Source organism: Apteryx mantelli, chromosome 8 (assembly GCF_036417845.1).
Source record: "Apteryx mantelli isolate bAptMan1 chromosome 8, bAptMan1.hap1, whole genome shotgun sequence".
NCBI lineage: Eukaryota > Metazoa > Chordata > Aves > Apterygiformes > Apterygidae > Apteryx > Apteryx mantelli.
In genome coordinates this window covers 36,319,422-36,341,207 of record NC_089985.1, presented here as the reverse complement: position 1 = coordinate 36,341,207, position 21,786 = coordinate 36,319,422, and the positions used below count along the sequence as shown (strand labels likewise).

General features: G+C 40.5%; 1 protein-coding gene across 1 annotated transcript in view; it reads left to right on the top strand.

Annotated features, from left to right (window-relative positions):
* Positions 1-20,760, top strand: part of SLC1A7 (solute carrier family 1 member 7) — a 57,590-nt gene extending 36,830 nt beyond the window's left edge. Inside the window, exons 6-11 of the mRNA XM_067300493.1 lie at positions 972-1,071; positions 3,117-3,350; positions 10,937-11,131; positions 13,961-14,095; positions 17,881-17,980; positions 20,261-20,760. Of these exons, the coding sequence (XP_067156594.1) occupies positions 972-1,071; positions 3,117-3,350; positions 10,937-11,131; positions 13,961-14,095; positions 17,881-17,980; positions 20,261-20,497 (1,001 nt within the window). The 3' untranslated portion in view covers positions 20,498-20,760. The remainder of the gene's footprint in view (positions 1-971; positions 1,072-3,116; positions 3,351-10,936; positions 11,132-13,960; positions 14,096-17,880; positions 17,981-20,260) is intronic.
* The last annotated feature ends 1,026 nt before the right edge of the window (positions 20,761-21,786 follow it).

Below are 21,786 nucleotides of genomic sequence, written 5' to 3'. Positions count from 1 at the left end.
ACCCCCTGCACAGCCCCCTGCTTCCTCGTGAAACCCCCATCCAAGGCAGGCTCAGTTGCTGCAGCTTGTTTTTGAAGTGCTTCCCTGAGCAATTAACTCAATCACTTGCAATCCTTTCAGGCAGAAAATTACTAAAATGGGAAAATGATGTATATTTATATACATTTTTGGAGACTAACACTGACTGGAGAATATGTGGTTATCTAACACATCCCAAAGCTGTATTCTTTTCCTTTCCTAGCACTGGGGCAAGCAAATGGGTTTTGCTTGCTTTCTTTGCTAGTTAGTCTGGATAGCAGTTTGCCTTTTCTTCACATGAATTTGCATTTCCTTATCTCCCCCAAGTTTGCTAAGCACAATCAGTTGTGAGGGCTGATTGTTATTATGTAGGCAGATATCTACTGAAAACTGGATGGAGACCCCCATATTAACTTGCTCCAAATATGTATAAGCCCAGATATTGACTTTGCACTGAGAGTGTCACCCAGTTGTAGGTGGTGCCCAGAGATAAGGAAGGGACTGCAGGCTTGCAGAGACAACGGCTTTAGCTAGGCCAGTGTTTCTCAGTCTGTTTTCCAGGGATCCCTCAGAACTGGTAAATCCCTTCTCAGGGCTCCATGAAAGATAGTTAAGCAAACAGATTTGCTATTAGAAGGCCTAAAACCAAAGCACAAAAATCTGCACTTCCACTGGGAAACTTTCAGGGAATTGCAAAATCAAAAAAACGGGGAGCTAGATGACAGAGCTCGACATAGCCAAAGAACAACACTGTGGCCTGGTTCCCCCATGCTCTCACTGTGTCTGTGTATAGGTGAGATTTACAGATACTATGACTTCTTCTACAACATAAAGATCTAAATTCATCCAGTCATCTCCCACTTAGTTCACTTTGAATTATAGCAAGGAGGGAAAGCACTGGGGATTTGCATGAAGGCACATGAGTATTTAAACATGAACGCATTTGTTTGCAGGTATAATGCTGGGAAGAATGGGAAGCAGTGGTGTTCCTTTGGTCAGCTTTTGTCAATGTTTAAACGAATCTGTCATGAAGATAGTGGCAGTTGCTGTTTGGTAAGTAACCATTTTATTAAGAAAATAAAATATTTTTTAAAGAGGAGGAACATTTCAACAGAGGAGAATGCACAGAGATGGCATAATCTTATTTCCAGGGAAGTAAATGAGAGATGATGGTCCTTAGCTCTGTAGGGCCTCAGCGCTTGAAGGAAGATATATACACATATATCCTGTCCCTAGCTTGTACTGCAGCAGTGTCACTTTGACAGAGACACCCCAGATATCACCCCCAAAAGACGTAACATGGTATAGCTGGGTATATGCTGTATACACTTAGTGCTGGGAGCACCACCTGTGCCTTGGGCAGGCTGAGGGGGAATAGGGTACATCCAGCCCACGCAAGGGAGGAGGATGAGGTCCTCAGGCTCGTGCATCCACACCGTTGAACACTGCCCCATTAGAAATACTAGCTTGGTTTCAGCTTGCTCAATTAAGCCCTCAAGAGAGGGCTGGGGTCTCGTCCTGACATGACTGTGCTGTGATTAGTGTGGCTGCTCTAGCTTGGACATCTCTGCACTGTGCAGCGCAATGAACATGTACCCCGACTGCCTGGCACTCAGGATATCTCCAGTCAACAAACTAGTCCTCAAGGAATCATTCTAGCCCATGTCACTCAGAAAAAGTCTTCAGAGCAGTCCTAAATTACACTGGGGGCCAGTTAGACCTGCCAGTCTATCTGCCCCAGTTATGAGGGGAACAGGAGGTGGCCAACAACAGCAAAAGCTAGCCCTGTAAAATCCATGAATTTTTGGCAGAGATGTGCATATTTCATGCTTATGTTTGTATCCTACTAAAATAACCAGAGCTATAGCTCAATAACATCAATGCAATAACAGCTTGGATGTACTTTAGGCTCAAAATTTTTCATCCAAAATTCTGTCTGGCACTGTCCGCTTCAGCAATACCATTTTTGCCCAGTAGTCAAAGTGCTTGGAAGTTCACCCAGCTTTTAAATAGGCAGAGCACACAGTCACAAAGCGCGCAGGCTGCCAGCAAGAGCCCACTGCTCCCTGACAGCAGGAGTGTGACTCAGCTTAGCATCCTCCCCAGCCTTCGGGGGGTCCCCGAACACGGCTCGGCCACACGTGGGGGAGGCCGCTGCCAGCACTCGGCCTCTGTTTCCAGCTCCCTGCTTCAATGTGACTAAGCTGAGTCTGGCAAAGATCTCTTGGCCAGATGGAGCCGAGGGAGCCAGAATTTCTGGAAGGATGAGGTAAAGCAGCAAGCAGACAGGGCTGTAAGTCCTGGAGCTGGTGCAGCTGCAAATGGAAGGGGGGTGGATGTCCCCAGATCTACTTTTATTTATTTTTTACCTGAAGCTCCTTAGGCACCCATGGCTTTGTGTCTAGCTGTGCATGAAAGCACTACAGTTTTGATAACGCTCCGATCTCACATCCAGTCCAGGGGGGATTCAGAAACTAAATATTCTTCTGCCTATCTGCCCTGAACAAACTCCCAGGCACCAAGGGCTTATCTAGCACATGTTGGTACTTCCACACAAAATGCAGAGGGAGCCACCGCTTTTCTGAAACATGGAGAGGGAAAATAGAGGTAAGAGGGGACAAGGTGGTGGGAAAGAGAGTCTTCTCCTACCTGGCCTAAGGATTGTGTAAGTATTTGCTTAACTGTGTCCAACAGTAACCATCAACAGTCACATGAGCACAAGCATGAGCAGAGCTCAGGATTCCCCCTCTCCCAGGCAAATGACCTGCCGTAAGCTACAGAGTCAGAACCTTCTTCTGAACAAGCGCATTTTAAATTCGCTCCTGACCAGCAACATAAGCTCAGCTGTACTGAAGTGCACCCTGCATAAAAGAGTGTTTAGTCTAGTGGTTAGGGCATGCTCCTCAAATGTGAGGGATTAAATACATTCAGTCAAGTTTAAATACATTCAATCTGGTGAGACAACTGAACCCAGCTATGCCGCTTTCAGACAGGGTGCTTTCACTGCGCTGGTATTGGAGATACAACAATTTTCCATCTCACACTGTTTGATGGAAGTGAACTATCTCCTAATAACGAATGTCCTTCTTTTTGCTCAGGTATTTTCCTTTCGGAATAGTGTTCCTAATTGCTGGCAAAATCTTAGAAATGGATGACCCTTCAACCATTGGAAAGAAACTGGGTTTCTACGCCATTACTGTTGTGTGTGGCCTGGTTGTGCACGGGCTGTTTATTCTGCCAATGACGTACTTCTTTATCACCAAGAAGAACCCCATTGTCTTCATGAGAGGGATTCTTCAAGCCTTGCTCATTGCTCTGGCCACGTCCTCCAGGTATTCTGCAGTTTCGTAGATAGATGCAACAAAACATTTGCTAGATCCTAATTTCAGCATTCTCTTGGGAACCGCACAGTACAGGTGTACTGGAGCAGACATGCTTGTATCTAAACTATGGCCTGTATCCAGTTCACTGGTACATTTTTAGAAGATATGTCTCTCAACATTTGGAAGCTATGAGTAGGATCCATTTGACAATAATGTTTGTCACACTGTTTTTCCTCAGTTTAAAAAATGTTGGATGAAAGAGGTTTTCTTAGAGGACTAGAAAGGAAATAAGGGTATTTTTCCATGAAAACAAACTTTGTGCTTGTACACATTTAGCATATGTAAAGGATACAAAATTTGTCCAGATTTCAATTTTGGTATTAGTGGAGAACCTCCTAGTTCTGGCATATGGAAACATTTTACCCTTTCTACTCATCTTAGTCTTTGTTTTTTGGTACATTAAGGCTGTGGTTGCAAGTTATTGTCCAGCACTGGGAAAATATTTAGCTATAGTGCTCAAGGAATAATGTTTTCACATCCTCTTTAGGGAGGATATACAATGAGTTTTAACCATAGCTGAAGAAATGTACAGTGGAAATGGGAAACAGCTCGTGAAAACTGGTTGTGCAAATGACTAGCAGCACGGATAAACTTTTGAATGAGAAGTGCTTGAAAGGACTGGAATTAACTTGTGCAGAGTGGAAACAAGGACAAATAAAATAACATTTCCACATAGCTGATATGTGAAAACACTGTCTCACGGCACCTGTGGCTGGAGGCTTGTTACTCTGAAGGAACAAGAACAGCTGTACCTAGCACTTTTTATGCAGTGATGAAAGCCACAGAAAGAGTTAAAAATGCCAGATAAATAGGTTTCTCTGGGATGTCTTATATATTTATTATTTCTACTGTCAGGAAGAGGGCTGAAAGGAAAAGATACCTTTCCTTTATCTCAGCTTGATTTCATATGTTTGCTTTTGGCTTTTTTAAGTTATTATAATTATTATTTTGCAGAGACACTGGAAAATACTCAGTTCTTATCCAGATTTTGATACGATGACAGTTAGTGACAAGTACCTATCTTCATCTACTTAATTTAGACCTCAAAATTAGTATAGAATCAATAATATTTGTATACATCTCTTAATTATAAAGAAACATCCTGAAAAAAATAAAAGATTTTATTAACCCCAAAATGCTTATTCTAATTAACAATAATGACTGAGGAGTACTTCATCTTGTTATATTTAAATGCTGATTTCATCTTCCCTCTTATAATAAGTTCTATGATATTTCAAGCACGGATGACTGATATATCCTTACAGGAAATAGTGTTGTATCAGCTTCTCATCCCTTGTGCCCCTAATCTTAATTTTCTTCGTAATTAATTTCCCGCAAATTCTCAGTTCTCTCCCACAATAGTGACCCACTTAGAAATAAAATGCATTTGTAGTTGGTGGGATTACAGAAAAGGAAAGCAGGCATGGCATGCGAATACAAAGTTCGAGGGAAGCAGGCAAACAAATATTGATTTAAATAGCTTCTTTTTAATTGTCTAATAAGGGTCATTATGTAATCAGAGCATATGGCTTTGCATACGGTATCATCACCGATAAATAATTATGTGGGTTTTGCACAAATCTGGACCTCTTCTGAACATTGTCTTAGAAAATAAATATACAGACAAGTAGCTCTATAACTTTCCTGATGTCATTCCCTTTCTCCCTAATCTTCTGCAAAACTTATTTTTGTCACAAAATGTTACCCTGCAATGTGGTAATTACTGTCCGTGCTAAAAGAGCCATACTTCCTATTTTGTTGAAGGTCCAGCAAAAAGAGAAAAGTTAAAAGTGCTTTGCCAGACTTGTGCCAGTCTTGGGAAAAGCATGAAAACTTTTAATCCCAAATCCATTGGCGCAGTTAGGCTGCGCCAGTGCTCGTTGTTTCCTCCTGGTTCCAACAGGGTCCAGGGAATTTGGGGCAGGAAGGTCTATGCAGAGAGCTCTCTCTCTCTTATGAATACCCAATGATTAGGGCAGGAGTAAATAGAGCAGAAAGAAGTTACAGGAATTAAAAGAAAAGAGAGGAGGGAATGACTATTTCAGTACAGTTGGAAGGTGTTGCCTTTCCACTATGTTTCATTTTACAAGGTGTTTTTCATATTTAATAGTTTGCTCCAAACTGTCCTATATCAACATACTCTGAAATACAGGCTCAAGAAAAAATTATGTCCTGGGTGGAGCTTTAAATTCTAACTGGTTTAAATAATTAAGATGGGCTTTTTTAGTAGAACATTAAAGGTCTGTAGCTTGAGATGTCATCACATCCCCTGCTTCCAATATGATCTCAATTTGACACTCAGCAATGTTAGTGTTGGAAAAGGCCCTTCAGGTTCGCATTTGACACATTTGACTCTCTGCCCTGCTCCTCTAAGACGTCTATTTCTGAAGAACACTAATGCTGGCAACTCAAGTGTTGGGGTTTTTTTCCTCTATGTTGTTTATTCCATTCTCCTTTTACTAGAACATTTTCTTAAAAAACTAATCTGAATTTTTCTCTTTTTAGGGAAAAAAAAGAGAAAATTTTGTTCCTCATTTCACATTTATCCTCTATAGAAAAGTTTGTCCATTTCTCTTTTTTTCTATTAATAGGCAGCAAAATTAACCAGCTCTTTCACCAGGACAGATCCTTTATCAAGTAAAGCTTAAATCAGATTTTAAAAATTAGCACACATTACAACTTTTTTATAAAACAGTTTCCCTTTCTTCATTTTCCATGTTTTCATCAGCATTATATTTTGACTTTATAATCAATTTACTATTCCTCAGAAACTTTCAGGGCTTGTGCTTTTTTAAATAACTTTCTCCCATTTCTATCAAAGAAGTTCATTGTTTCTTCATGGGATCTCATCTTCTTACTCTGTCTCTTTACAGTTATGATGTCTTCTTTGTAGTTTATAATATCTGTGCTTTGTAATTTATAATATCTGCAGGCCCAGGGTGAGTTATGATACATTTCAGAGTTGGAAATGTTCCAATGTCAGTATTATCAATCATAGTAATAAAACAAAATGTCAGGCATGATAAGTAGTAACCAAAATACAGAACCAGATCTACAAACGTTATGTAAGGGATTAATTCCCCTGTTCCATCCGTGAGTGTCTAAAGTTATATTACTTCTTGGTAAAGGTTGTTGAGGTTGGTTTGGGGATTTTTGGTTATCTTTTCTTGTGATTACTTGCAGAAAGGCTCTGAACTTCCAGATTTGGGGCCTGGACACTCTGGTGGATTTAGGTCTGTTTGCCCCTTCTCATTAGCACGTACATTTTGCCCATCCAACACAGGCACAACATGGCCATTGATGTTTTTCTTCTCAAATAGCAGTGTCTTGTCTAGAGATGTCTGAACTTTTCACCGTGGTTACACTGAAAGGAGTGGATACTGCGCATAGCTGAGCTGTTGCCAAAAGAACATGCACAAATAACTGGGACTGGACAGGAGAGCTGCCTCTCCTGACAGTCCCCGCAGCTGTATTTGGTTAACTAATACTTGCCACAGGGGCATTATATAACACTCATATTGTGGGTATTGGATTTTCAGCTCATCTTTGAGGAGAACAAAGGGTTGGTTTTAAGCATACTGATGTGTTTCTTGCAGATGTTTCCATGTCAGTTCATGTCTACATCTAATGATAGAAAGAACACCACAAACCAGTGTTCTGATATTCATTCCAGCTAGTCTGCACCTGTGGACAGATTGCTTTTCAAGCTAAAAGTCATAACTGCAAGAAGAAAAAACAATATTGTGTACAAAAAACAGAGATGTACCACAAGGGGACCTGAAAGCCACTAACCAGTCATCTCATGACAATGATTTTATTGAAACAGGACATTATTTCAGCCCCTTTCCCTTTAGTGAAAGGTTCTGCACCCCAGTCTCAGTCCCCTTTTACTTGCCCAAAAATCCCTGTCACACAGCAATATATTGGCTTGGGTTTACATGGACATTACTGCAGAGTCAGGGACAGAGAGGAAGGAAATTTCTCCAGTCCTCTGATGCCAAACCCTCGGCCCTGGTACAGGCTGGCTTTGTCAACAGGCACCTATAGCAATGTAGCTCCTTTATATGATGTCGGTAAAGTCATTGCCCACCTTGCCCTGCTCTGTGGTGTTCAGGCAGCGCAGCCTTGGATTTCCGTCATGCTGCTTCCCCTCCTCCACATGTCCACATCAGCCCTGATCTCGCCACCTCTTACTGCACTGACCAAGCAGTATTTGGCCTACATACAAAATTCCTCTTGATTTTCACTTTCCTCATTCCTATGGCATGAGGGAATTTTATTTTTCTAGGTCATCTTTCCATTAATGAATTAAAGCAGCATCTTCTCAGTGGTACATCCCATCAAAAGAAGCAATTTTCATCTTCTCTGAAGGCAGACTATATGAGTATTTCAAGGTTATGAAACACTAAGATCTTGGCTATTGCACAGTGTAAATTAAAGGCAGATTTAGCAAAAGGGAGATGAGATCAGTTTGTTGATTTTTTGGAGCAAATATCAGAATGCATTTGAATGATAAGATAAACAGACCAGGCTGCACAGCTGTTCTTCCGCAGTGACTAGCTGTCCTACTATGTGGCTCGCACTAGCGGGAGCTTGGCCTGATCAGCCATTAGCTTATGCTCAGTTTCTGCAGCTGCAGAGCCTTATCCAAAACAAAATCGAAATAAGACTCTAAAAATATATTTTTAATTATCAGTGAGGTAGTGCTGGGAGAAGAAGATATCCCTCCTCTTAGCTGCAAGCTTTAGGAAACTTTTTTAAAGATTTAGCAGACTCAGATCAGCTCTTTAGAGTATTTTTCTCCAAGTAAAATCTACATTTCAGGCCTTCACATTACTGCTTCACTCTTTAACACCAGATAAAGCTGCTTTCAAGAAGACAGACTTTGCCTAGCCTAACTGGAAAGACAACTTAAAACATTTATTTCAGAATGCTTGTTTTTTAATGCATTGAAGTATGCCATATGAATTTAACTCAAAAATGACAGTAGAAGCGGTTTTTTTTCTTTTCAACTTGTGAGTCACCAATAGCCACAGTACAGACATCATTCTGATAGGTACCAGATGATATATAACAAGTAGAAATGAACAACTTTGGACAAGGTAACCTCACCTAGGATATTCTGTATGATTTTTGTCACCTATATTCAGGAAAAATTCGTTTAGACTGAAACGTGAGAGAAGGGTAGTCAGGGATGTAAAGCAACAATCATATTAAAAGAAGACTAAAGAAAGTCTGATTGGCTCAATCCAGGCTGAGAGGGGACAAAACTGATTTCTAACCGTACATCTTGTAATAGCTGAACTGATTTATTTAAGGATATATGCATAAAGCACATAAAAGCAAATTTAGTATAGATTGGAAAGAACAAATGTAGATCAAAAATTAAACTTCTCATCAGAACAATGAGTTCTGGGCAGTCTTTCAGTGGGAATAGTTAGGACAAAATGCTAGCTTTGACATGTGGTGTAATAAATGTAAGGGGGATCGTGTGGAATCGTTGTCTCTGCTAGGAAGATACTAGAATCTGTGACTTGGAAAGTTGCCCTTCAATATCTTGCACGATGTTTTTGCCATCATTGCTCTTACATTCATTGCTCTTACATCTTTCTGTATTATAACAATTAATAAACTACAAAACCAACAACTTAGTTATGCACTCTATGTCTAACAGCACAAAATTAAAATGAAAGAAACACCTGACTCTGTGAATTAATGCACAAGATAAAACGCTGAATTCTTGCAAAAACAGTGTCATACATTCAGTGGAAATAGGTATAGGATTTTCTGTTTGTGCCATTGGTATTGTGTGATTCTTTCCTCAATTTTTTGTCACATCTTAACCAAATCCAAAGATGTCAGGTCAAATTTGCACCTTCCCAGCTCAGCTCTCTGCCATACGAACATGAAGGCATTCAGGTTTAAAACTCTGCTGTGATCAGAGCGTAGGCAAGGTGGAAAAGGACTTGAAAGATTAACATTTTCCTCCTCTTTTTCCCACAAACAGGTCAGGGTTCTGTTACAGAGAAACCAAGTGGCCTGGGAAAGACTTTTTAAAAAGCAAATAATCTTCCAGAACTGAAGCAGCTTCAGGGAAGGGAGGCAATGAATAGTAGGTTTAATAATGAATTCCTGCCAATGCCTGTAGTTAAGAAGATCTAGACCTGCTACTGTGGTGGCCTGCTCCTAGTTACAACTATACCAGGATTTTCTGTTCTATATTACTGGTGCACCCCAGTCTCACCCTTTTGTTTTATGAACATTTTATGGTAAACAAGTCATAAAGAATTTCAGTCATTCACAAATGAATGGGCAAAAAATGATATGCATGCCTGAGAGAGAAGTTACTTCTAATGTGTACTCTGGGGTTTCATGCTTTACTGTGTTTGTTTTTCAAAGTAAATATTGATTAAATATTAGGACTGACAGAATGAAAAAGTTGAATATAAGCCAGTTACCAGAGCTAATCAGTTTTTTATTGCTTCTTTGCCCTTTCAGTTCATTTGCATACTTGGAGAATTACTTCTGCCCAGATTTTCATGGCAATGACTGCCTATTTGTCATAAATCATTCACCAGTCAGACATTTTAGGAAAAGGTTATAGGAAACAGAGAAATTGTAATGAAAGCATCCTCTGATGGACAGAGTTCTTTTTGCCTTTATATTGCAGGAAGTTACTTTTCCTTTTCAAACACTAACTGTTACTTCCTCAGACAGCAGCTTGCACAAATACAGAATTATAACTCCTACTCAAGGAAACATTTTACTAATACATTCCTGCAGATTTGGGGTTAGGATTTTAACAGAGCTTTCAGAATCTCGCTACTATTTTGTAAGTCAAATGTAACAATTGATAGAACTTATAGATCAAGTGTGTTATATTTCATTAAGAGCAGATAATGGTCATTATACCATTTAAATATCACAGCCACATTGCTGTTGTGAGGCTAACAACCCTGAGCAATCTGGACTGCCCAAACTAGTGAAAAGATACCTATATTTCACTATTGGGGTCATGTTGTTCACAGAAAAACAGAAAATTAAACACATCAGTACCATGATACCAATATTTGCCCATTCAATAATTACATATCTCTTTAAAGAGGTAACTCTGAAATCCTTTTAAATGACATTGTTATTTTACATCTATTACAGTCATCTCAGATATTGAGCAGTATATTAAAAGCTGTACCATTACAATGAAAATATCTTACCATTGTATATTTTCCCTACAAATTTACAAGTCAGAAAAAAAAATCTCTTCACTCACTTGAATACAGTTTAGTTGCTCATGACATATTAGCGAATGCGACATTGAACAGTAAAATGCAGAATGTCACAAAAACAAAAGGCCTATAAAATATAGAATGAAGATAAACATGTTTAAGTATATTACTATTTAAAAATATATGCATCTTATTGAAAATGAGGAAATTTGCAACCAGAAAATGTTTAATAATTTGTCTTAATTGATGGAAGAAGACTGGAAGAGATAAAAATAATTTCAGCATGTGCTTCTTTGTGCTGTTCTGCAGTTCAGCCACCCTGCCTATCACTTTCAAGTGCTTGTTGGAGAATAACCACGTGGACAGGAGGATTGCGAGGTTTGTGCTGCCTGTGGGAGCCACCATCAACATGGATGGGACCGCGCTCTACGAAGCGGTGGCAGCCATCTTCATCGCGCAAGTAAACAATTATGAACTGGACTTTGGGCAGATTATTACTATAAGGTATAAACCTCAAGTTCCAAATGTTGTGATTTGCTTCCCATGTCAAATTCTCAAGTTCTGTTGAGAATTTGTCAGCCTCAAATGAAAGCTGGAGCCATAAGTATTTCTTCTAACTGAGAAGGGATTAGGCATTTGGTGAAAGACTTGGGGAGCCAAAGAAAGCTGCACAATAGGGGTGTACCGAGATGTACTGAGATACTATTTTCAGGGTAGGCTTTCATCAAGATGTTATACCATCCAGATTTTTTTTAAATGGCTGCTGTTAAAGCAGAAAACTTCATAAACAACTATGTTCTCAGTGGGCAGAGAATGCTATAGCTGCATCCTCCCTCCTTAAACAGTCTGTAATAGATCCAAAAGAACAAAAGATCCAGCTAAACAATTACTGCCAGAATAAATTCACTGGCTGCCAAAGAATGCCTCAGGGACTGAAACCTGCAGGTTTCCAGCAGGGAACAAATGATTAGAAAAACATTCTTCATAGTCAGAGCCTTGTGCAACATATTTGAGATCTGCTTACCTACCCACCCACTGACCTCACCACTACTGCTTTTACACTGCTGGGCCTTGCACATCTTCTGCTGTAGCTTAAAACCTTCATGACAAGAGGAGGAGAGTCCTGAAACTAACCCCAGATAACAGCTGAGGTTTGCTGATGGACTTTTGGGGAAAATTGGCTAGACTAGAAGCAGAAGAAGTGTCCATAAGAACTCTTGCTTTTAGGCTGTCTCTCCCTCTGAAAATCGTTGCAATGACCACGTGCTAAAATTTAGTCTTCTGTGATTTTGCATTTGGTAATGTTTTTAGAACGTGGTCTCAAAACATGGCCTAGACCACGAGCAGACATTACATACATCTTTCAAGTAGAGAATGGTGATTTCAAAAATATAAGGACAAGGAAGGTGATGGTAAATAGAAAGAAGGTAAGTTCTAACTTTGTTTTAGCAGAACCTAATTTTATCTCTTTATTTTCATTGCCCATATTAAGTGCTGGTACATAAGAACCAGGCAGAAGTAAAGACAGTAGGAGGAAAATACAAAGGAAGATCAAAAAAAAAAATCCAAAAAGAAATAAAAACACTAGCTTACAAAAGAAGGAGGAAAATAAGAAACCACAGTGGATCTAGCACCTAAACATTTGAATATCTGAAGTCAAATTCTAACTACACTCTGTGGGTCACACCTGCCCCAGACCTTGATACTTTAGGACTTGGAGATCTGAAATCCAAATATACCTCAGTACCAGGGTATTTTTGCCAGAGGAAAAAAAAAATGTTAGAGGGGAAAAAAAAATCAGTCTACTTTGCTCATAGTTTGCAAAATCCAGATTGAGAAGCAAAGATCCTGTTCTCATCAACTGAACGTATTATATGAAGAAGCATCTACATTAAGGTCAACATGCAATGGAATAGCAGATGAGCTTGCATGTTCAATGTTAGTTAAACATTCCTATTGTTGCTCCCAATTAAGTCATAAGACTTTCTGGCCTGAAATGACTTAGGAGGCAGAAACAGTCCTAATGGGCTAGCCAGTTTAGAGCACTGATCTAAGAATCTTTTAATACTCATTAAATTTAGTTTTTATTCAAATACTGAGCTTCTGCCCCTTCCTTTCTATCTAAACTCTGCCTGTTACAATGCTACTAGGATGCTATACAAGCTAACTTTTCCAAAATTTATTTTTAAATCTTTCTCTTCCCCCATCACACCCACATACAAATGTATTTCTTTATGGCAGAAAAAGATTCTAGTTATAAATACTAATGCTGCTGTATTGGTACAGTGTACAGCTGTGAGCAAGATACTGGATATCTCTATGTCTCGGTTTCCACATGGATGAATATTGTTACTGTCATTTTCCATCACAGGAGGAGGATGAGACTTAACTGCTCGCCAAGAGCTCTGAAATTCTGGACTGATGAATGTGGCGGATTATCAGTGTATATGCTTTATGTCATCCTTTTACAATTGTCAACATTCATTGTGCTTTTTGTCTTTCTGCTGGATGGCCTAGCTCTTAAAAGTGGCCAGATGGGAGGAAATGAATATATCCAGTCAGTCACTTCTGCTCCTGGAAAAAGGAATGAAATCTCTCCCCTAAAAATAGCACTGGTGAAAAAAAAATAAATGTTAAGCCTGCCAGGTCCACTCTTGCCCTGGCCTCCCATTCATTTCTGCTTGCCTTGCTGAAAAAATGGTGTGAAGGTTAAGCAGAAATACTTTCCAGAAACTGAAGAGGTACCGTCACATATATGCTTGCTTCATATTTAGATCCAAGTATGCGAAGCCACGTCCTACACAAGAACTTCACCCTTGGCCCAGGCTCTTTGGGACGGGTTGGCACCAAAGGCCTTGGCTGCCGCCAGCAGCGCACTTGCCTGGTGCAGGAGCTGCTGACGACAACCAGGCCATGCCTGCCGGGAGCTCTGCTGCCAAGGTGAAGCCAGGATGAGTAGTGACAGCAGATTCGTGGCGTGCAGCACTGCGGAGACTCCAGATGGTGCCGTGACCCATGAGAAGCTGACATGGCTCAGAGGAGCCCACAGCCTTGCTGCCCCCCTGTCTCTTCACCAGTAGTTTCAAGAGATAACACAGAATTTTCCTTGACAGAGACGAGGCTGCAAGGTGGAGGGTGAGAACTGAGCACTGGGCAGATAGTTTGGCCTTTCCTTGCTCTCTGAACTGGCTTGCGTCCACCAAACCCTGACACTTCCCTCCAGTGGCTTGTACAAGGATTCTGGCTCAGCAAAACAACTGTAGAAACATGGTGGTGTTTCCTGCGGAGGGATCCAGCACAGTTAAAGCCAATTCCTTTCTTTCTCTGTTAAAGTATCACAGCAACCGCTGCCAGCATAGGTGCCGCAGGTATCCCGCAGGCTGGCCTCGTGACAATGGTCATCGTTCTGACCTCGGTTGGACTCCCCACAGATGACATCACGTTAATTATTGCGGTCGACTGGGCACTGTAAGTAACATTAAGCTTTTGAGGTGCGGCAATGTTGCCAAAAAGGCAAACGTTCTCCAGGGATACATTCATAAAAAATATACGTAAAAGGCATGGGAAGTAATTATTTTGCTTAAAACAGTGCTAATGTGGCCTCAGATGAAATATTTTTTCCAAGTGGGCTCTATACTGTAAAAAGTTGCAGGCAAATGAGAGAGAGTCTAGATGAGACTTGGGCAACATGACCAACAAGGAAAGGCTGCAGGAACAGAGTTTGTCTAGTTTAAAGCCAGAGCAGGATAAAAGAAGTTGCCTCAGCAGTTTTTTTAATATATATAAGATTGTTCTAAAGAGGACAATGTTCAATCGTTCTTTACACTCACTGTGGGGGGAAGGATGGAGAAGTAGACCAAAGTAGCTAGCTTGAGTCAGATCACAGAAAAACTTAAGACTGATTTTTATCCAGAAAGATAATCAGACAAGGGAGGAGGTTGCACCTAGCCAGCAGAAGCAGAGGTTTGAACTTAACACACACAGAATGAGAGATACCTGTCACTCATGAAAACAGCCACCTTAAAAATCATAAGAAGTGGTTTATTTGGCGTTTCATCTTGTTACATAAATGTCCATACGCCACATAAACAATTTCAGATTCCTGAATAGGAGCATGAATGGCAAAATAGTGGTACCAGCTCACTAGCATTTCTAATTATTGATGACACAGTTCTGTATAAAGCTGTATTCAACTTTTTCTTAGTTCATCTGTTTGGTGTTCACATTCAGGCACAGTAATATGCTGTTGCATCAGTTAAGCTGACAGATTGTAACCTTGTCAAGGAGAAGGCAATGTATGTGTCCATGCTGAAATTTATTTAAGGGTCCAAAATTTCCATTTCTTATTTAATCTAAATAAAATATGATCTATTTTTTCATTACTCATCTTAATACAGTAAAGTTTCATTACATCAAGTTTCTGGGTAAAGTGTTATTACAAGTTCATTCTATTTCCTATTTTATTCAATTTTAAACCACAGAATTTTTCTACAAAGAATTGGGAGAAGGAATTGTTTACTTTCATGTTCTGGGTAATAGAATACCATTCATATTATTAATAGGAGTCATGAGGGTTGTTCTGTATGCATTTTTAAGTTATTTATTTTAGGAATATCGGAGAGATTCTTCTGTAAAGTATAAATGATATTTGTGGTGGGGACCTGAACTTGGGAAGAGCAGTTCAGGTTTTAATAAAGCAGCCCTTCTAATACTAGTCACTGAAGTTCAATAGTTAACAAAGCACAACAAAACCAAAATATTTTAAGTTGTATTACAAAGGTCTTTTTCCCCTCTATATCTCTCAGTTTTCACCCAGCTCTTGCAACATCAATATTTCATTGTTTTTCCAGTAAGTCTTCCAGCATATATGGGAATTATATTTGTTTGTTTTGCAAAACTTTCAGAACAACAGACAAAAGCTCCCTCAGGTTACATTTCCAGATGGCATTAAAAAGTGACCAAGGAGCACACCCAGCTTTTAGTCTTTTACAGATGACCTTTCATACAAAAAGTCTATTTCTATATTATGGCACCTGGTGGCTTCATGAGCCTTCAGATGCAAAGTGTCAACATGTTTGACATGATGAATATTTCCAGTATTAGATATGGAAGTACTGGAGCATGACGAATGCTTAAAGAAGATTTTTTAGATGATCTCAGAAGACTGAAATACCTATTACAATGCACTGCAGGTATTACAACTCATTTAGGTAGCCATAACATGTACATGAACTTCATACCTTTATCTGGTGCTCAGACACAAAAGAAATAGAATCAGAACATTTCTCAGCCAACCTGTTAAATACAAGGTAAAAGATTTGCATCTTTAATTATAATATCATCTAAAGCTAAAATACTGTGGCAACATATGGTACAGGTGTTTGCACTGAAATAAGTGCTGCTAGCAGCAGGCTGGCCTCTTAATGGAGAAACACCAGTGATGTGCAGTGTGCTTCTATTCATAGACAGGGCAACCTGCTCTGTACAGACATAGACCAGAACTGGCCAAACAACATGCAAAGCAATCCCATTTGCTCAACAGTTTCAACATGGTGCTCTGTTTCCTCAGAAAAACTCTGTCTTCAGAACAGCTCCTAAGCAGAGCCCAGAACAGACGGCAAACTCTGGAGCCGTGTTCATACAGCTTCTTCCCCAGCACAACTGACTCTGTGCAATCCAAAATTAACAACCCAGAATATCTTTCCAAAAAAAAAAAAAAAAATCAACATCTGATGATCAACTAAGGGAAAAAAAACCCAACACACTATGAAGTCTGTGTGTAACAGGAACATCTGTCAATATGCACTATAACAGTATTTGTCCCTACCTCACCTGTGGAAATCTTCCTCAAGGCGAAACCCAAAATCAGAACAGCAGGGATCAGAAAAATGGATTCAGCAAACAAGTGTAGAATGGGGTCCTAGATCCGGCAAACATGTCTAGGTCTTGGCTATCAAATATTATCAGTGAAGTTACTTGCAATTACATGTACAATTTGGATAACTGCATGCAAAGAACTATTAGTGCAGAAACTGTTCGTGCTAATTAAGTATGCAATTTCATCAATATTTGCAGGTATAGAATACATGCCTGAAATATATGGGGGAAAAAAATCAGCACACAGTTTAGATTTTGTTCTATATTAAGGTACATGATCTGAAGTCTGAGCACTGTTGATATTGGATTGTCATTCTCTTTAATAAGCCAAACATCTGGAGATTTTTGAATCTCAGTTTTATAACCCACATTTATAAATTAAGTTACCAATAGGACACAGTTTTCAGATGTGTATGTTTTTCTTGGAAGGGACTTAGTATATACTATTTCAGACTTACAAGCTATGTAGTCTACTGAAATCTCATCAATTTTAACTAATAGATTACAAGTAGCTTTGAGTGTAACACCTATCTATGACAACCACTAACTTTTGTGGATTTACAGTCAATTTTTTATAGATTTATTTTTTTAAATGGTGATGGGTAGAGGACTTAAACGAGCAGATATGGTCCCTTATGAACTAATGAATCAGTGAAACTGATTATATACGAAGTACTGTCAAACATACAAAGCTAAACTGGAAAAAAAAAAGTAATTGAAAATGAAAAATCTTTGAGACACTGGTAGCCATAACAAACAAAGCTTTTTCAGAAATGAACATAATTTAGATATGGTCACTGCCTGCATAGTTTGTAAGTGTAGTTATTCAGCAATCTTCTGAAAAGCTGTAAATTGTATTCTGCAAATTCCAGCAACACAACAGTCTTCTTAACTAGCACTTTGGTTGCTGAGATTGTAGGACTGGGCCCTTAATAGCTGATTCGAGGTACCGGTTGTACTGGCTGCCCTCTACTTTGAGTCAAGACATTTGCAGCAACAGCCTTCCACATCAGGCAATAGTGCTGGACCTTAACACAAAAACTCGGGTGCAAATGCAATCTTGATCTGCTGTGGCAAACATCGGAAGCGCTGAATCGGTTTACACTTGTAGGGAGGCAGAGCTGCTCCACTTAACTCAGCTACAAATTGAGATATGTGGCAGCACAGGGCACAGAGCACGCAACAGGCTGGAAATCCCAACTAGGCAGCTAAGTCACTGGTGGCTTTCCTATTCCAAACTCCTTACTTCCATTTCTAAACTAGTTAGCTCATAAAAATACAGCCAAAATGGCTTTCAGCTATAAATACTGCAGTGATGAAGGCATGGACAGGTACTGCAAGAGCCAGCGACTTACCAGCACTGTTTCATTTGCCAGAGACAGGTTTAGAACGATGATCAACGTCCTGGGAGATGCCCTGGCGGCTGGGATCATGGCCCACATCTGCCGGAAGGAGTTCATCAAGGATGGTGAAGAGGTAACAGCATCATGACCTCAGTGTGCCAGTGTGAGCCTTATCGCGCCAAAGAACCCGTGCGCTGTTGACCTCCTGCATTTGTTGCATCTGGTTTGTAAAAGGTGTTTCAGATGCAGGACAGAACTGGGCGATGCGCTGCCTAACCAGGTGGGGTGGAGGGGTCCTTTTCCAGGAGGTCATGCACAAAGCCCCTCAGATTCAAGCCTCTAGCTTTTTAGGAACCTGATGCAAAAGCCTCCTGCATGGAGCCATTTAGCAGAAACAGGTGTGTAGTCACATGCTCCTACAGCCAAGGGGAGGCTGGGGTGCTAAGCTCCCCCAAGGAGCAGCGCTGCCTCTGTCCCTGTTCTGGCATCTGCCAGGCAGCTGTATCTGCCAGAGCGGGGCTTGGAGCAGGGCAGGAGCAGCCCCACAGTCCTGCAAACGCACGAGGTGCTGGAATGGCGAGTCCCACAGTCAGCAGCCAAGATGTGACAGGCCTGTACGGGGTCCTGCTTCCGAAATGTGACCAACAACATTGCGGGGTGGCAAATGTCCTTGAGTATTTCCATGTGCAGGGGGAGGTAAAAGTATCTGTAAGTGTGTTTATGCATAAGCTCACAACAAAAGCAGCTACCCTGGGCATTTCAGGCCATTATTTTAGCAATAATTTGAAGCCACTAGTGCAATAATTTTCCTCTGGACTACCACAAACCCATTGCTCCTTTCAAGACTTCTTTCTCAGGCATCCTCCTGCCTTCTGCAGTGAATACAAGCCCCTCCTTTGTCTTTGTTTTTCCTTCTCTATATTATATTCCCTACACCACATACACCTCCAAATTCTGCCCCTGCCTACCTCCTCTCCCATGCTTTTTTTCCTTCTTTCTTGGCATGCATCAGTCAGTCTTTCCTTATACCTGACACTGCCCCTCGTACTCTTCCTTCAGATCCCTCCCTGCAGGAGGTTCCTGCCCTGCCTCCATAAGCCCATCGCGCTTGGAGGTGCTAATCCCCAACCATTTCAGCTAACAGCAGACCCACACTGGCTTTCTTCCACAGGGACAGGATATTTCATACAGAAAAGGGTCTTCACAGGAACTAATCTCCACGAGGCATACTTCACTCCTGTGTGTTATCTTATTCAGTATAATAGCAAAGTTTTACTTCTGTTATTACTTCTCCCATTTTACAGCCAGTCTTTCCAGTAAATCCCACTCTCATGCCTTCCTGGAACATCCATTTAAAATTCCAACTCTTTCAAGTTTTATATAGAAAGAAAGACTCTGAGGTACTCAGCACCTGCAGTAATTACTAATGAAAGGGTTAGGCCTGAATACATTGACTACGTATATAGCCAATTACAAAAACTGAGTCTACAACCTAATGGCAAGGTATGTCATCGGTCACAAAGCCAGAAGTGTAGCCTGGCTCCCTGCAAACACAGGCCTCCTGACGTTTTATTGCTGTATTTAGAGCTCAGTCCTGGAGCGGAGCATTCAGATTTCGGCAGCCTTCACTCAAGAGATGTTTCAAGACTATAAAATCCCTCCTAAGGGATTATTTAGTCATCTGTGATGATATTTTTTTCTTTGCATCATGCTCAATAATTGTATTAAAATATACCATTAGTCTGCCATGCGTTTTGGCTGCGTAATTCATGGAGTTAGTAATGTAAACCCAAAGGCCAAATTTTCTCAGCTGCAAGCCAACCTCTTCTCTCTGCCAGTATTTACGTCTTATTTTCCCCATCAGAACTTCTGGTTTGACTTAAAGGGCACTTCAATATATAACTTATGAATCAGTCAATAAAATCCTCTTTATGTCTTTTGAGGAAGCACAAACTGCAAAGACAGGTGTGAGCTCATCAGGTTAGAAGAAAGGCAGAAGGTGGCATCAGATGACTAACTGGTCTATGTAATAGTGCTCAAAAGCAAGCACTGCTCAAAGCTCAGCATACTGGTTATTAAGAGTCCGTATTGCTTAAACCTGGTCCAGAGATTCTGGTCTTTATTTACACTACTTATATCACTTTAATGATGCAAACAGTTATTACTGTGGGTATAAGTTAAATTACTGTTGTGACAGAATTTGCATTTTTAGAGACCTAGAGTCTCTTCCACTTCACCCAGATGGTACAAAGATGCCTCAGTGTACATGAGAAACAGGTCCTGGCAGTCTATGGAAGCCCTAGATAATCCTGGTGAATGTAAAGCAGAGCACAAGCTGTCAAAGTAAAGATTTCTTTACTGTGGTGTACAGCGAACAGTGGCAGTATTCCAAATCTTAATGCTTTTCACCCAGGTGCCATTGATCGGTGAATCTAAGCCTCTTAACATCCATCAGATTGTGGCTTGCCAGCGAAACGGCTGCGTGAAGACCATGAACGAGTCTCACGGACCGGAAACAGGGAAGGGGTTTCAGCACCACGTACCTGTACAAGTGGAGCAAGAAGAGAGTCCAGCGGAGAATCACACGAAGAAATCCAACAGTAAGGACCACTGCACTATTGAAATTAATGAACTAGAAACGAATGTGTAACTGCTGCACTTGGTGGTATCTCATACCCAGGGACCTGATACCCAATCTCTGCCTCACAGCTGGAAGAGGGACTCTTTGCCTTGAACAGAAAAAGGTGGAATTATGGCCACTCTGCTTGTACTGGAGCTAGGCGACCAGCTGTGAACGTCAGGAAAGGCACACGGCTCGCGAGAGACACGGGCTTCTTTAGGTGGAAGATTTTAATGCTGAGAAATTAACTGACGGACAACTTCTCTTTTACCTCTGCACAAACTCATTTGACTCCAAACGTAGTATTTGACACTCCTTTTGTTTTTTTAAAATTTTTTTATTTGACCCTTTTTGATTTTCTAAAAAAGCCTTTTTTTGTGAATCTCAGTAATTATGAACGCAGTATTTATATAGATTTTCTGCTGTGTGAAAACATTTCACCTAAACTGCTGAAGATGCTAATTTTGTCTAATATTTGCTAAATAAAGAGTTCGTTCTTAATTCTAGAAGAGCAGTAAGAGAAATCACGCTGATTTCCTGATCTCAAGGTTTTATATGTATTACTAAGTAACACTTCAAACTGAGGGGAAGCAAAATACTCATTTTTGCAAGAAAACACGTTAAGTTAATTCTGATGGGCAGCCTTCAGAGACAGGCACTCAGGTGTGATACGTAATGCAGAATTCCTAGGCCATTGCAGAGCACAGTTTGCCTTCCAAGTGCCGGATTTATTAACCTTTTTTTAACCTAACTCTTCAGTAGAGTCAGTACCATGCACACGCGGTGGCAGAGGCAATGTTAACCCTAAGCCACGAGCACTGGTGCTAACGTGTCCTCTCCTGTAACCTGTAGGCTGTTGTACTGTAAATATGTATAAACTGAAAGCTCAAGCTCTTGAACCATACGCTTCATCTGAAGGGCAGACTGAACACGAACTGGAAGCTAAGGCTGATGAGTAATATTTGGGTTTTGTGGGGAGTTTGCTGTGGAAACTGGCCTGTTATTCTTCATAATTCAGTACATTGAAATTACTTTCTTTCAACTGTCTGCTGAATCTTTCAGTTACAATAACATCTGCTGAGTTTGTTTCCAATGTCTGTGCTAGAGAACATTTTCAATAAACCTGCCATTGCAAAAACAGACTGTCTGTGTGCTTCTACTACTAGTGTTGTCTTATTTCTCTGCCAAAAAGGATGATGGAAGTGAGGAGAAGTTTTCAAAAGCTGAGGGTTGATGCACAGATTGCGTACTAGTTCATGCCAGTTACGTTTAGCTACTTGTGGCCAATCAGTTCCAGATAACGTGGCTGGTGCTACAAT